Source organism: Salvelinus sp. IW2-2015, linkage group LG4q.1:29, assembly GCF_002910315.2.
Source record: "Salvelinus sp. IW2-2015 linkage group LG4q.1:29, ASM291031v2, whole genome shotgun sequence".
Classification (NCBI taxonomy): Eukaryota; Metazoa; Chordata; class Actinopteri; order Salmoniformes; family Salmonidae; genus Salvelinus; species Salvelinus sp. IW2-2015.
The window spans coordinates 71,988,669-72,003,111 of NC_036842.1; the positions used below are offsets into that span (position 1 = coordinate 71,988,669).

General features: G+C 42.8%; 1 protein-coding gene across 1 annotated transcript in view; it reads right to left on the reverse strand.

The window, feature by feature from the left end:
* The window catches only part of LOC111960994 (inositol 1,4,5-trisphosphate-gated calcium channel ITPR2-like), a 162,637-nt gene that overhangs the window by 92,214 nt on the left and 55,980 nt on the right, over window positions 1–14,443 (reverse strand). The window contains exons 25-37 of the mRNA XM_070443090.1: window positions 14,235–14,400; window positions 13,931–14,098; window positions 13,679–13,768; window positions 12,282–12,407; window positions 11,675–11,797; window positions 10,923–11,123; window positions 9,250–9,501; window positions 8,723–8,848; window positions 8,300–8,428; window positions 7,993–8,113; window positions 6,734–6,915; window positions 6,480–6,622; window positions 6,089–6,197 (exon numbers count right to left, since the gene is read on the reverse strand). Coding sequence (XP_070299191.1) covers window positions 6,089–6,197; window positions 6,480–6,622; window positions 6,734–6,915; window positions 7,993–8,113; window positions 8,300–8,428; window positions 8,723–8,848; window positions 9,250–9,501; window positions 10,923–11,123; window positions 11,675–11,797; window positions 12,282–12,407; window positions 13,679–13,768; window positions 13,931–14,098; window positions 14,235–14,400 — 1,936 coding nt within the window. The remainder of the gene's footprint in view (window positions 1–6,088; window positions 6,198–6,479; window positions 6,623–6,733; window positions 6,916–7,992; window positions 8,114–8,299; window positions 8,429–8,722; window positions 8,849–9,249; window positions 9,502–10,922; window positions 11,124–11,674; window positions 11,798–12,281; window positions 12,408–13,678; window positions 13,769–13,930; window positions 14,099–14,234; window positions 14,401–14,443) is intronic.

Sequence of the window (14,443 nt, forward strand, 5' to 3'; positions counted from 1 at the left end):
GTACTACAGATTGGTTGAGCAGTACACCATGCTTTGTTTACATACTTGCACAGACCACCTCCTCTGGAGAGAGGAGTCCTCCGCAGTACAATCAGCACTGAAGACGTCGCGCCCCTCTAGCCCAATAGCGTTGTCGGGTATGCTGTTGTTTAGCCACGTTTCCGTGAAAATCATGACGCTGCAATCCATAATCCTTTTTTTGTGAGATGATTCTTAGTTGTATTTCGTCCATTTTGTTCGCCAGTGACCGGACGTTAGCGAGGAAAAGGCTAGGTAGTGAAAGCCGATGTGGGGTTAGCTTTTGCCCAGCCCGGAGGCCACCCTGCTTCCCTCGCCTTTGTTTACGATCTTGACGTCGCCTCCGGGCACTTCCTCTCCGCGATGTTTCAGTCTCCCGGGGCGTCTTCGCGATCTCCAGTGGAAGTTGTAKGTTTTCAAAAACACTCTTTGTGCATTGTGTTCCAATATCCAGAAGTTATTGTTGGCTATATAGAGCGTACGTCAGGCTATACTGCGTGAATAAACTAAGAACTATTAAGTAAATCACTGATGATTTGCAAAATCTGGGTAGACGCCGAGCCTCGCTTTGCACACGCGCAGCCATGTTGTTAGATATATATATATACACACACACACACTTTGGGGTCACTTAGAAATGTCCTTGTTTTTGAAAGAAAGCAAAAAATATTGTCCATTAAAAATGTATCAGAAATACAATGTAGACATTGTTAATGTTGTAAATGACTATTGTACCTGGAAACGGCAGATTTCTTTTATGGAATATCTACATAGGCGTACAGAGGCCCATTATCAGCAACCATCACTCCTGTGTTCCAATGGCACGTTGTGTTAGCTAATCCAAGTTTATAATTTTAAAAAGGCTAATTGATCATTAGAAAACACTTTTGCAATTATGTTAGCACAGCTGAAAACGGTTGTGCTGATTAAAGAAGCAATAAAACTGGCCTTCTTTAGACTAGTTGAGTATCTGGAGCATTAGCATTTGTGGGTTCGATTACAGACTCAAAATGGCCAGAACAAAATAACTTTCTTCTGAAACTCGTCAGTCTATTCTTGTTCTGAGAAATTGCCAAGAAACTGAAGATCTCATACAACGCTGTGTACTACTCCCTTCACAGAACAGCACAAACTGACTCTAACCAGAATAGAAAGAGGAGTGGGAAGCCCCGGTGCACAACTGAGCAAGAGGACAAGTACATTAGAGTGTCTAGTTTGAGAAACAGACGCCTCACAAGTCCTCAACTGACAGCTTCATTAAGTAGTACCCGCAAAACACCAGTCTCAATGTCAACAGTGAAGTGGCGACTCCGGGATGCTGGCCTTCTAGGCAGAGTTGCAAAGAAAAAGCCATCTCTCAGAATGGCCAATAAAAATAAAAGATTAAGATGTGTAAAAGAACAGACACTGGACTGAGGAACTATGCCTAGACTGCCAGCATCCCAGAAATGTCTCAGTGACCCCAAACTTTTGAACGGTAGTGTACATACATACATACATACATACATACATACATACATACATACATACATACATACATACATACATACATACATACATACATACATACCATACACAGAAAGTATGAGCCTTTCTATTATCATAGTTTTTACAGATTGTAAATTAAAGGTAAACATGTTTGCTAGGCATATTATTATATCATTGATCGATTATGACTTTTCAAATCACCCAGTAGTTCTATCTGCAGAGTTAGCTCCAGGTAAATGTTTCAATTCTTCAGCCATTCCTGAACCTGTAACCTGTGATCGTTTTGCGTATCAGMTCATAAACCYTGTGCCATGGAATCGGTACATRGAAAATCTCTTCAACTATGTTGCAATCTATATGACAGAATGGTCAATWTTTTGGTCCTTAAATTAAACTGGTATAGCTTTTTGGTCTTTAATGCAGGGCCGACAGACAAGTCCCTTCCACTTGCCTCTTCCATTTTTGCGGTAATGCTGCAATTAGTTGGTTGTAATTTTGGGTAGYGCAGACATTAACAGATATTTTTGTTAGCTGCATGTGTGACATAACATCCACCAGTCCTATTTATGATATAATTTACAAAAGATAGCTTTTTTTTAATGATTTTTTAAATCATTTAGTATATTTGAGTTTAACCACAAWATTTGTTGTATTATTTGTTCTGTATTTTCTGGTGGATTAAATTTAAATTGCAACCAACTTTCTATGACTTGTTTTAAAAACAGCGATATTTGGGAGATTATTTCCTTTTCAAATAACTGAAAGTGCGAGGTTGTAATCTGAATAAAGGGAAAAAGGCCTTTCTTGAACATGGGGTGAGACATTCTTACTAATTTGCTAGAGAACCAGTTCGGGCTTAGGTACAACTTTTGTATGACTGACGCCTTTAGTGAGAGGTCTAATGCTTTAATATGTAATCATTTCTGCCCTCCAAATTCATATTCATTATGTAAATAGGCCCATTTAATTTTGTCTGGCTTGCCATTCCAAATAAAATAATATTTTTTGCTTATATAATAAAAAACAAAACAGGTCGCTACGTGTAGGCAAGAGCATAAGCAGATAGGTAAACTGAGTTGGGTTTTGATTTCAGTCATGTCCACACACATGGAATAGTAAGGCCTAGGGAGAATTGTCATTAAATAATGAAAGGCTAAACGGAGAAACAGCTGTGCGCTCTATCCAATCGTAGCAACAGAATCAACTTGCAGCAGGAATCAACCCACAGCCCGCCCATTTCTTCACAGAAGTACCCAATTTAGTCATTATCATGCAGCATCTCGGGACTTGGGATCGAGAAATAGCTAGCCTGCAATACATCAATGCCAAGTTGAATGAATGAGACTTMTTCTTTATGCCTTGAGCAAGGCATTTAAKCCTAKTTTTGCGCCAGGGGCGCCATACTACTATGGCTGACCCTGTTAAACAATATTTCCTGCACCTATCTGGTGTATGTGACAAATATTGTGACAATTAAATTAACAGCTTGTTTTTTTTCACTTTTGTGAGCTAACGTTAGCATTAGGACTGGCACGGTAATTGTATAAAACGTGTAACTGACGATTATGGATGAACCAAAGAATTCATAACCAAAACATTTTTTGTTCTTGAACTTCCTTTTCAAGTCGACAAACTTTATCCAAAAGCAGTAAAGTGAAAGTAAGCCTGGTTCACATCTAACAGACAATATAACAGACACTAAAAACTAGACAGTTTTAGATTTTTGTGGTGTGGAAGAAACAGCTCACTGAAGACAGCTGCAGCCGACATGCAGTTCAGTCCCTTTCCGTGGTAACATGGACTCTTTACAAAGTGATGAAACCTTGTTGCTCCTTGTTTCAGCAAGGTTTTGTAGCAAATTAGTATCATTAGATACATGCACCCAYAAATAGGGCATACTGAGACAGTGTGTTATTCAAATTATTATAATGTTGATCGTGGTCATTTGACTGACAAACAACCGTCATTCAAAACCGTCACAGRCTTAGTTAGCATCACAATCACAAGGGTCATTCCTTTAGCCAAAGTACGGTGGCTATTTGGGATATTTCAACTACGGTGAGTGAAGAGGAACACAAAATGGTAGGCTATAGCGAACATAACACACCCATTGAACGAACCAACTCTCGTTTGCCTCAGTCATGGCTTCTAGCAGTTCTTTAATGAGGCAGAAAAAAAGACGAAATAAGTGAGTTCAGCCCCCCTTCAATTTGCTTTCACCTGTAACTGAAGCCAAATTAGATTTTTTTATTTCACCTTTATTTAACTAGGTAGGCCAGTATCTCCCTCTCTAACAACTGCGACCTGGCCAAGACAAAGCAAAGCAGTGCGACAAAATCAAACACAGAGTTACACATAAACAAAGGTACAGTCAATAACACATAGAAAAAATCTATGTACAGTGTGTGCAAATGTAGAAGAGTAGGGAGGTAGGCAATAAATAGGCCATAGAGGCGAAATATTTACAATTTAGCATTAACACTGGAGTGATAGATGTGCAGATGATGATGTGCAAGTAGAGATACTGGGGTGAAAAAGAGCAAGAGGGTAAGTAATAATATGGGGGTGAGGTAGTTGGGTGTGCTATTTACAGATTGGCTATGTACAGGTACAGTGATCGGTAAGCTGCTCTGACAGCTGATGCTTAAAGTTAGTGAGGGAYATATAAGACTCCAGCTTCAGTGATTTTTGCAATTCGTTCCAGTCATTGGCAGCAGAGAACTGGAAGGAAAGGCGACCAAAGTAAGTGTTGGCTTTGGGGATGACCAGTGAAATATACCTGCTGGAGCGCGTGCTACGTGTGGGTGTTGCTATGGTGACCAGTGAGCTGAGATAAGGCAGGGCATTACCTAGCATAGACTTATAGATGACCTGGAGCCAGTGGGTTTAGCGACGAATATGTAGCGAGGGCCAGCCAACGAGAACATACAGGTCGCAGTGGTGGGTAGTATATGGGGCTTTGGTGACAAAACGGATGGCACTACATCCAATTTGCTGAGTAGAGTGMTGGAYGCTATTTTGTAAATGACAACGCTGAAGTCAAGGATCGGTAGGCTAGTCAGTTTTACAAGGGTATGTTTGGCAGCATGAGTGAAGGAAGCTTTGTTGAGAAATAGTAAGCCGATTGTAGATTTAATTTTGGATGGGAGATGCCTAATGTGAGTCTGGAAGGAGAGTTTACAGTCTAACCAGACACCTAGGTATTTGTAGTTGTCTACATATTCTAAGTCAGAACTGTCCAGAGTAGTGATGCTAGTCGGGCGTGGGCAGTAATCGGTTGAAGAGCATGCATTTAGTTTTACTAGCATTTAAAAGCAGTTGGAGGCCACGGAAGGAGTGTTGTATGGCATTGAAGCTCGTTTGGAGGTTTGTTAGCACAGTGTTCAAGGAAGGGCCAAATGTATACAGAATGGTGTCATCTGCGTAGAGGTGGATCAGAGAATCACCAGCAGCAAGAGCGACATCATTGATATATACAGAGAAAAGAGTCGGCCCGAGAATTTAACCCTGTGGCACCCCCATAGAGACCGCCAGAGGTCCGGACAACCGGCCCTCCGATTTGACACACTGAACTCTATCTGAGAAGTAGTTGGTGAACCAGGCACCCATGACCAGCTCGGAAACCAGATTGCATAGTGGAGAAGGTACGTGGGATTCGAAATGGTCYGTGATCTGTTTGTTAACTTGACTTTTGAAGAGTTTAGAAAGGCAGGGCAGGATAGATATAGGTCTGTAGCAGTTTGGGTCTAGAGTGTCTCCCCCTTTGAAGACGGGGATGACCGCGGCAGCTTTCCAAWCTTTGGGGATCTCAGACGATATGAAAGAGAGGTTGAACAGGCTAGTAATAGGGGTTGCAACAATTTCGGTGAATAATTTTAGAAAGAGGGTCCAGATTGTCTAGCCCAGATCATTTGTAGGGATCCAGATTTTTTAGCTCTTTCAGAACATCAGCTGTCTGGATTTGGGTGAAAGAGAAGCAGGGGGGCTTTGGCAAGTTGCTACAGGGGGTGCTGAGATGTTGACCGGGGTAGGGGTAGCCAGGTGGAAAGCATGGCCAGTCGTAAACAAATGCTTATTGAAATGATCAATTATCGTAGATTTATTGGTGGTAACAGTGTTTCCTAGCCTCAGAGCAGTGGGCAGCTGGGAGGAGGTGCTCTTATTCTCCATGGACTTTACAGTGTTCCAAAACTTTTGGGAATTAGTGCTACAGGATGCAAATTTCTGTTTGAAGAAGCTAGCCTTASCTTTCCTAACTGACTGAGTATATTGGTTCCTGACTTCCCTGAAAAGTTGCATATTGCGGGGGCTATTCGATGCTAATGCAGAACGCACAGGATGTTTTTGTGCTGGTCAAGGGCAGTCAAGTCTGGGGTGAACCAATGGCTATATCTGTTCTTAGTTCTACATTTTTTGAATGGGGCATGCTAGTGTGGTTGATGACAACCAACAGTACACATTATTTTGTATCGTAGCCTTGGGTATTGATACAGTATCATATTGATGTTCTGCACATCCCTATACCAAAAAGACCTTGTATATAAACAAACTCTTGTCTCACCATGTCTGGATCAGTACTCACAGGCTCATCGAAGGCCTCCTTCTTGTCCAGCATTTCTCTAAGTGTCTGCAGGATCTTAATGCACAGTTTTTCCTCTTTGTCCATCAGCTTCTTGGTGTGTTTGATCAGTCTGAATGACAAGGGGAAGGGTACAGGTGGAAGATGAGTATCATGGCTTCAAGTCATCTAAACACACCAACAGACATGTGACCTATGACTGGAGGATTATAATAAATTAGAACATATCTTTTCAGAAACATTTAGGAGAAGTCAGTTAGATAGTCTAAACTAAATCACAAACCAGAACAATGGTAGTTCAAATGCTAACTTTGCACTGGTCTAAATGCTCTGTAAATCCAGACAGCTATCTGTGATCAGTGTCTGACTGCATCTGTGCCTCTGCAACACTCACTTGGACATGAAGGCTCCACTCTCACAGCGCAGTCTGGCAGCCTCTGGGAACAACAGCTCAGGGCTGTGTAGTACATCCACCAACACAGAGAACTCGGCCTGCACCTTAGGACTGAACTGCTCCTCTAGACATGCCACCACACCCTGGAACACAACACAGTATAATACTCTSRYSWYTAMWGTGTMTGTGTGTGTGTGTGTGTGTGTGTGTGTGTGTGTGTGTGTGTGTGTGTGTGTGTGTGTGTYTGWGATCACCTGCAGCTTCTCGATGATGCTCTTGTAGTCGGGCCCTCCTAGGGTCTCCTTTCGGGGCCGGGTGCGTGCTGAGATCCTCCAGTCCTTGGCGGCACGATGCACCACATTGGTGTGGGCCTTCAGAGACAGAGTGTTCACCTGGCTGTCCAGATCCACCGGTATGGCTATGGCACGCGCCTTGGCTGGACAGGAGACGAGGAAGACTTTAAACATGGCCATACTCGTATTCGTAATTGTATACGTAAGTTGATAGTTGGATCAGATGATACTCGTGATGGGAAAAAACTGACGTGTTTTATTATGCCTAAATAGATGTTGGCAAAAAACCTCCCTGCACGTTCTCACTGCAAAAAAGCTGCAGATTAGGAGCAGCGAAGTGGGTGTGGGTGTGTGTGTCTACAACTTGCAGCCAAGTTTGCTGTCACTCAGTCAGAATGCGCATTAGCGTTTGGTATTCTTTCCCTACCCTTGCCCCACTTGTTAGATATTATGCACATTGATAGTTTGATAGGAAACATCCTCACCATGTGATTTATCATAGTAACATTCTAAATGAAAACCTGTGAGGAAAAGTGATCAGATGAAGTGGACAGAGAAACACAGCTTCACTCTATCCAATCAGAGCAGCAGGAACAACGTACAGCTTGCCATTCTCTTTACAGACAGGCAAACTAGCCAGTTGAGCTATTTAGACCACGAACATTACTGACTCAAAAACAGTACAGTATGGTTTAGAAACTTTGTGATTGACTGACATGAGAAAGATGCTTGCCAGAACCCAAAAATAACTTTTTTTCCAATCACGGATAATTACAAAAAATACTCAGATCATAATTGTATCCAGAAAATTACCCATATCCGTTACGATACTCTTTTTGTCCAACTACTACACCACTACTTTATAACTAGGAACTGAGGGAGCCTCAAAGTAGGAGTGCTGATACAGGATCAATTTAGCCTTGCAGATCATATTGAATACTCAGACACTTTATGAACACCGGCCCAGATTTCTTCCAGACACAGATATTAATATAAGCTGACATGACACCCAATCAACCAACAGAGAACTACTTTCTGCAAATATTGTCTGAATACACAGTGGTTGCAGAATAACAGTTGTGGCAGAATAACAGGGTTTATTGGATGAGACTCAAAAGACTTGCAATGTCTGCCTGTCATTATAGCAATCACCAACGTTTCCAGTTTACCAACCTTGGTCAAGGCCTGTCAAAGTGCAATTATTGGGCTGTGAGACTCACCCACGTCAGCCAGTGTTTTGATGCAGCCCTCAATGTTGTTCTTCTGGGCCGAGCTGATCCAGGTGCAGTTATAGATCCTGAAGGAAGACTGGAGCAGCTTGATGAAGATGGGCTGGTGGGTCTGACATAGTAGAGAGGAAAGAGAGAGGGATAATAGGAGAAGATAAAACYGACACTTCAATAACACTCAAAATGTTGTGCCAACTACAAGATGGATCAGCATTTGCCGGAAGTACCTGAACTGAACCAAATCTGGGGAAGGTATTTAAATGCCCATGTATAAGGTTAACCTCTCTCCCAGCCATACCTGCAGGTTGGAGTTGTTGACAGGGAACTGGGAGCTGAAGAAGCCCTTGACGATGGCCATTACTGTCTCAATCACATACATTTCCAGGGGAACGTCGGCATGGTTACGGTCCGTGGTGCTGTTGCACACCTAAAAACAGAAAAGGAAAGGGGGATGTGAAGTCTGTCTGTCACTCAGGAGTGAGGGGACAGAGACTTACCTGGGGTATATCTCAATAGTCAAATGGACTTCTCTTCTCCTTTCCCTCATCTACAATGAACTGGACTGGGGAAAAGCCCATTCCCTTAAGGGACCCACCATGTTGTTTTTTTGTGTTCAGATCAGTGCAGATGAGGAAGAGGACACAACGAAACAGAGGAAAAATAACCTGTTTTGGACTATTGAGACACATCCCTTTGAGGAGGACCTTAGTGAGGACATTACCCGTGCCATGTCCACCAGAAAGTTCTCAAAGAGCTTCCAGATGTGGTGGCTGGTGTAGATCTCCTTCATCTCCACCTCCGTGTCCACATAGCAGTGGTTCACAAAGTTCACGTAAGCCGTCTTCACCTGGGGAGGGAGGGCCAATAGAAACCATGCATCCAGATGAATGACAGGTGTGAGCGATTCCACTGAGGTGAATGAATGCTAGGCTATATCAAGGCTGGCTGTTCTGGAATCAAATGTTATGCATCTGTATGCAAACAATGGGTGCATGCCAAATGTCTATAATGGAATACTATCTTGCTTTACTTTCCCTCATCTGCACTGATGCAAAACAGCTGAACAGATTAACTGCAATTCACAGTACGCATTTACCAAGAGTCATGCCACTCTTAACCATCCTCTGTATCCTCAGATTAGTGCAGATGAGGTTGAATACAAGGGTAGAAATCCCATTAGACTACTGAATCACACCCCAGCACCAAATGACAAAGCCTCTCAATATGACCCCATCCCTTCCCCTGTACCTCAGGGATGCAGTCTTCGTGGGTGACCACTTTGACAATGTCGTCGAGGGGCAGCAGGGAGTTACATTTCAGCTCGGTGTATACGTTCTTGCCCTCAGTGCAGACAGCGAGGAGCTCTACCAGAGTGTTGTGGTAGGCCAGGGCTCCGCCCTCGTCCCCACGCTCCCGCTCGCAGCACATCATCTGGAACAGCACCGGGAAGGAGGAGCGGTCGTTGTAGAACACCAGCACGTCCTCGCCACCGTTCACCAGCTGGGGYTGGGATGGACAGAAAGGGAGACAGACGAGTAGAGGTTAGATAAGGAATACCTTATAACTAGTGGGGGCACCAATATTGATCATTCGATACACACTGAACAAAAATATAAAAACGCAACAATTTCAAAGATTTTACTTTGTTACAGTTACATATAAGGAAATCTGTCAYTTGAAATAAATTAATGAGGCCCTAATCTATGGATTTCACATGACTGAGAAGAAAGATTTACTGTACAACTTTTGGTCACACAGATACCTTAAAAAAAAGGGGYAAAAGCTAGGGGCGTGGTGACCACCATTTGCCTAATGCAGCGAGACATCTCCTTGGCATAGAATTGATCAGGCTGTTGTTTGTGGCCTGTGGAATGTTGTCCCACTCATCGTCAATGGCTGTGCGAAGCTGCTGGATATTGGTGGGAACTGGAACACTGTCGTACGCATCGATCCAGAGCATCCCAGACATGCTCAATGAATAACATGTCTAGTGAGTACGCCGGCCATTGAAGAACTGGGACATTTTCAGCTTAAGGAATTGTGTACAGATCCTTGCGACATGGGGTGTGCATTAGCATGCTGAAACYTGAGGTGATGGCGGCGGATAAATGGCATGACAATGGGCCTCAGGATCTAGTCACTGCATCTCTGTGCATTCAAATTGCCATTGATAAAATGCAATTGTGTTCGCTGTCCGTAGCTTATGTCTTCCCATACCGTAACCCCACCGCAGGAACATTTCTGGGATCTTTTATTTCAGCTCATGAAACATGGGACCAACACTTTGCATGTTGCGTTTATTTTTGTTCAGTATAGTTTGATACTGATGAGCAGGACATACCATGATATTAGTTTACACTTCCTGTTAACCTAAACTGAGACGCAACATGCAATGACTTCCTGTAATGCCCTCAACCAAGATTCCGACCACTGTCAACGGGACACAAATTCATCCACAAGGTATTTTCAGAAAGTAGTCAGGTTTTATTTATTTTGGGAATGGATAGATCTTGCATGGCTACCCAAACTCCTTGCTCCGGCCAAACGCTACACCACGCCCACGGACGTTAGTTTCTTCTCCGCAATGGCTTTGATACTCTGATTGGTTAAAGATGATCCAATCGCAGAGGACTTTGTTTTGTACAACACCCCTCATTTTGACCTCATCACAAATGTCTTCAATGATGGCGGTCTCTGACTGAAGTATGTAGCGAGCATAGAGCAGCAGAATAAATCAGTTTGAGTCATCAGGCGAGGATAGATTAGCTATTGAACTAGAAAATAGATTACTCTATAAAATAACAGTACTTATCCTTTTTATAATTTTTTTTATAGTCACATTTTAAGAGATAGTGGTAGTGGAAACTATGCTATTGTGTTGTCTCCACAGCCATTCAAAGATCGCATCATCCCTCTCTCACCTCGGTCATGACCTTGTCCTGGCACTTCTTGACATACTTCCCGTCGGCCTTAACGATGGTCTGGAGGAACTTGAGGTACTGGACGTGTCGGCCGTGCGTCTCGATGCAGTGAACAAAATGGTGGACCACACGGTCACTGATATCGTTGCACAGATAGAAGTTGTTCATGAAGATGTAGCGCATGGTCTCAGCCTCCAGGAGCTGGAGAGAGAAAAGATGTGTACAGTGATTTCACATTTATTGACATATGGATATCTTGTAATAAAATGCATTTCTTTTGTTGAATAATAGTTAAAACATGTAGACAAACGTGTGCGGCTGCGTGTTTGTGTATTTGAGTAGAGTGTGCAACTATACACGCATGTATACATTGTGTGGATGCGTGTGCGCAGTGTGGCGTGAATGCATGCGTAACGCCTCGAACACACCGACCACGTCATTGCGTGGTCGGTGTGTTCGATAGTAGTACACAGCATCAACAGGATGTGTGCAACAAAAGTTCAACATTCACCTTCTGCTACCATTTCTGTCAAGCCGTCTACGCATACAGTTTGACACATACGTTCGATAAATCCAACATATGCACCACACCAAAAGCACTGCAACTGCCTCTGCAATGCAATGCTGCAAGGCAAARGCAGCGTTTCATTGGAAATGAATGTAATTCTGGTGTACCAAAATGCAATGACGCTGTCGGTGTGTTCGAAGCGTAACGTGCATGCTCGTGTGAGTGTGTTTATATGTGAGCATACCCCTGGTGTGYGGAACAGGTTGAGGTGTTTGTGGAGCAGAACCTGGTTCTGGCTGTTCCCTTTACAGAAGTTCTGCAGGAACACATGGGCCAGTGTCATGATCTCATTCATCTTCTTATCACTCTGGGGACAGACAGACCGACAGACAGGACATGAGTCACAACACAGTTATACAACTGCGTCACCACAAAATCAATCCATAAAGATGGTCAAACAAAGCTACCAAGGCAGTGTTAATCTATCTCAGGACTCTCCAACCATGTTCCTGGAGAGCTACCCTCCTGTAGGTTTTCGCTTCATCCCCAGTCGTAACTAACCAGATTCAGCATATCAACTAGCTAATTATTAGATTTAGATGCGCTAGATTCGGGTTGGAGCGAAAACCTCCAGGACGGTAGCGCTCCAGGAACAGGGTTGAAGAGCCCTGACCTACCTAGTCAAGCTTTATCAAAATAAAGTCTGATTATTGATAATGACAACATTTATGTCAAGCTTTGAGGCGCCTCACCTGAAGCACTTATTTTATAAGCTCATATGGACTGGTTCCTGTGTGTAAGACACCTACTTCCACTTGTGAGTAAAACATCTCTAAATGTGATGTGCTCACCTTCTCATAAGGTATCTGGAGCAGGTCCAGCACCACAGTGTGAGCGCCCATGTTCTTCAGTAGCCTCTGCTGCTGCACACGACTCTTTTTCCCGGGGTAACACTGCTTACTGAGCCGCAGCAGGATCTACTGACCACACACAGATCAAACACTAATACGTGCATTACACAGCAATCAGTCTAAAAACACTTGCATTTTCAGCTGCTGTAATTTACTGTTACTGGAGCACATTAAATTAAATGTAACTTTATTTATCCCCTAGGAGCAATTAAGAAATGCAAGTCAAGTTACAAGTCAGGCCCACATAAAACATGGCTACATTGGCCAGCGACGTAAGGTCTGTAAATTATTAGTGGAATATCAATTATCCCAGCGTCATGGTGTGTTTTCAAAGACTGCACTGACTCTAATTGATAATGCTGCTTATACCACACTAGGGTTGCAAAGTGAGGGTATATTACCAGAAACTTTCCAAGTCTAATTAGTGAAAAAAAMATGAGAATGGGTCTGCCTGTCTAAACACAGCCTGTGCGGCCTCACATGTAAAATATATAAAATAATCGAATAACATTCTTTTWAAAAATATATATTTTTWAAGCTGTAAAACATTATCCTAAATTTAACCCATCAACATTGTGTACCATTGGTGTTTAAAGGTGCAATATGCTGAAATCTCTTCGCCAATTCCTGGTTGCTAAACTTCGAATAGTTAGCCTAATTGCAGTTTGTGTGACAAAACAAGAGTTGTATTTCAGCTGTTTGAAGCTGGTGTACAAAAGTAAAAGACGCAAAAATTAAACTTAAGAACGGGAAGCATAGAAATGGTGCACATACAGTAGAACAAATCTGGCACTTCTTAGACTTGCTTTCAATGAGAATGACATATCTATAACTCACATTTCTTTGTGAATTTGGTCAGGTCACCCAAAAAGTTACATATTGCAGCTGTAATATATATATATATTTTTTTTTACATACAAATTTTGCTATGTCAACATGTCTTTGTAAATATTTTAGTACCAAACTGGTGGCAGTTGTGAAAAAAAGTTAATAGTTGGAAGAGATGCAGAGTTAATTAAATATAATGTTTTTGTTGTAGGTACTTATTTCATTCATTTGGCTATTTTCTCTTGAACCATATGGTATATCCACTAGAAACTTGTGGTCAATATGAACAGACATAAAAAAAAAGATTCTATATATGATTTAAAAATATATATATTTTAAAAGCTATTCAGGTATAATTTACCAAAGTTACCATAGATTACCTGTTCATTACCAAAATTACAGAAAGTAAATAACCCATAACTTTGCAAACCTATACCACACACACACACACACACACACACACACACACACACACACACAAAGTTCAAGGAGACAGAATAGCAGCCCACCTCTTTGACAATGTTGTAGTTGTTGGCTTTGTTGCTGTCTATCTGGGGCTTCACATCCCCACCCTGTACTGGGCTCAGGATTCCAGCCTCCTGTCAATCACACATTACACAAAAATACATTTAGATTTGAAGAAATTACTTGGATATCGAGTAAGGATTCAGCCCTCGCTCAGCCATTAGCCCTCTATGATGTGTGGCAACTGTGGCCTGTAGGGGGCATACTGTAGTATAGTGTACTGTAGTGTGATGTACCTCCATGGTCTGCTCCTTGCCCTGACTCTCTCCTATGTCCTCACTGCCGTAGGCTCCACTTTTCTCCACCCACAGTTCAGACTTCTCCACCGTCAGCCTTAGCTGGTCCAGGTCTGTCTTGATCTGCTTGTAGTTCTCTACATCCTGCTCCGACACCAGCAACTGGACCTGCAAGGGACCACAGAAACACACACAGTGAGATCAGACCCCCACACACACACACACTGAAACCACACACACAGACAAAAATACACAGATCAGACACAAGCACATGTATACACACACACACAAACTGTACTGTTACCTGTTTGAAGGCCTGTAGGACCTCTGCTCTCTGGCTGAAGTGTTTGAACATGAGCTGCAGCGAGCCTGAGACCAGTGGGGGGTAGTCCTGCATGATGAGATGGATCAGCACCCTCAGGAAGGTCCTACCCCCTTCGTCATCCAGCTCCACAGCACTACACTCTGAACTGGAAGCACCAGACGCAGGGTTAGAAAGAGACAGTGGAGGCA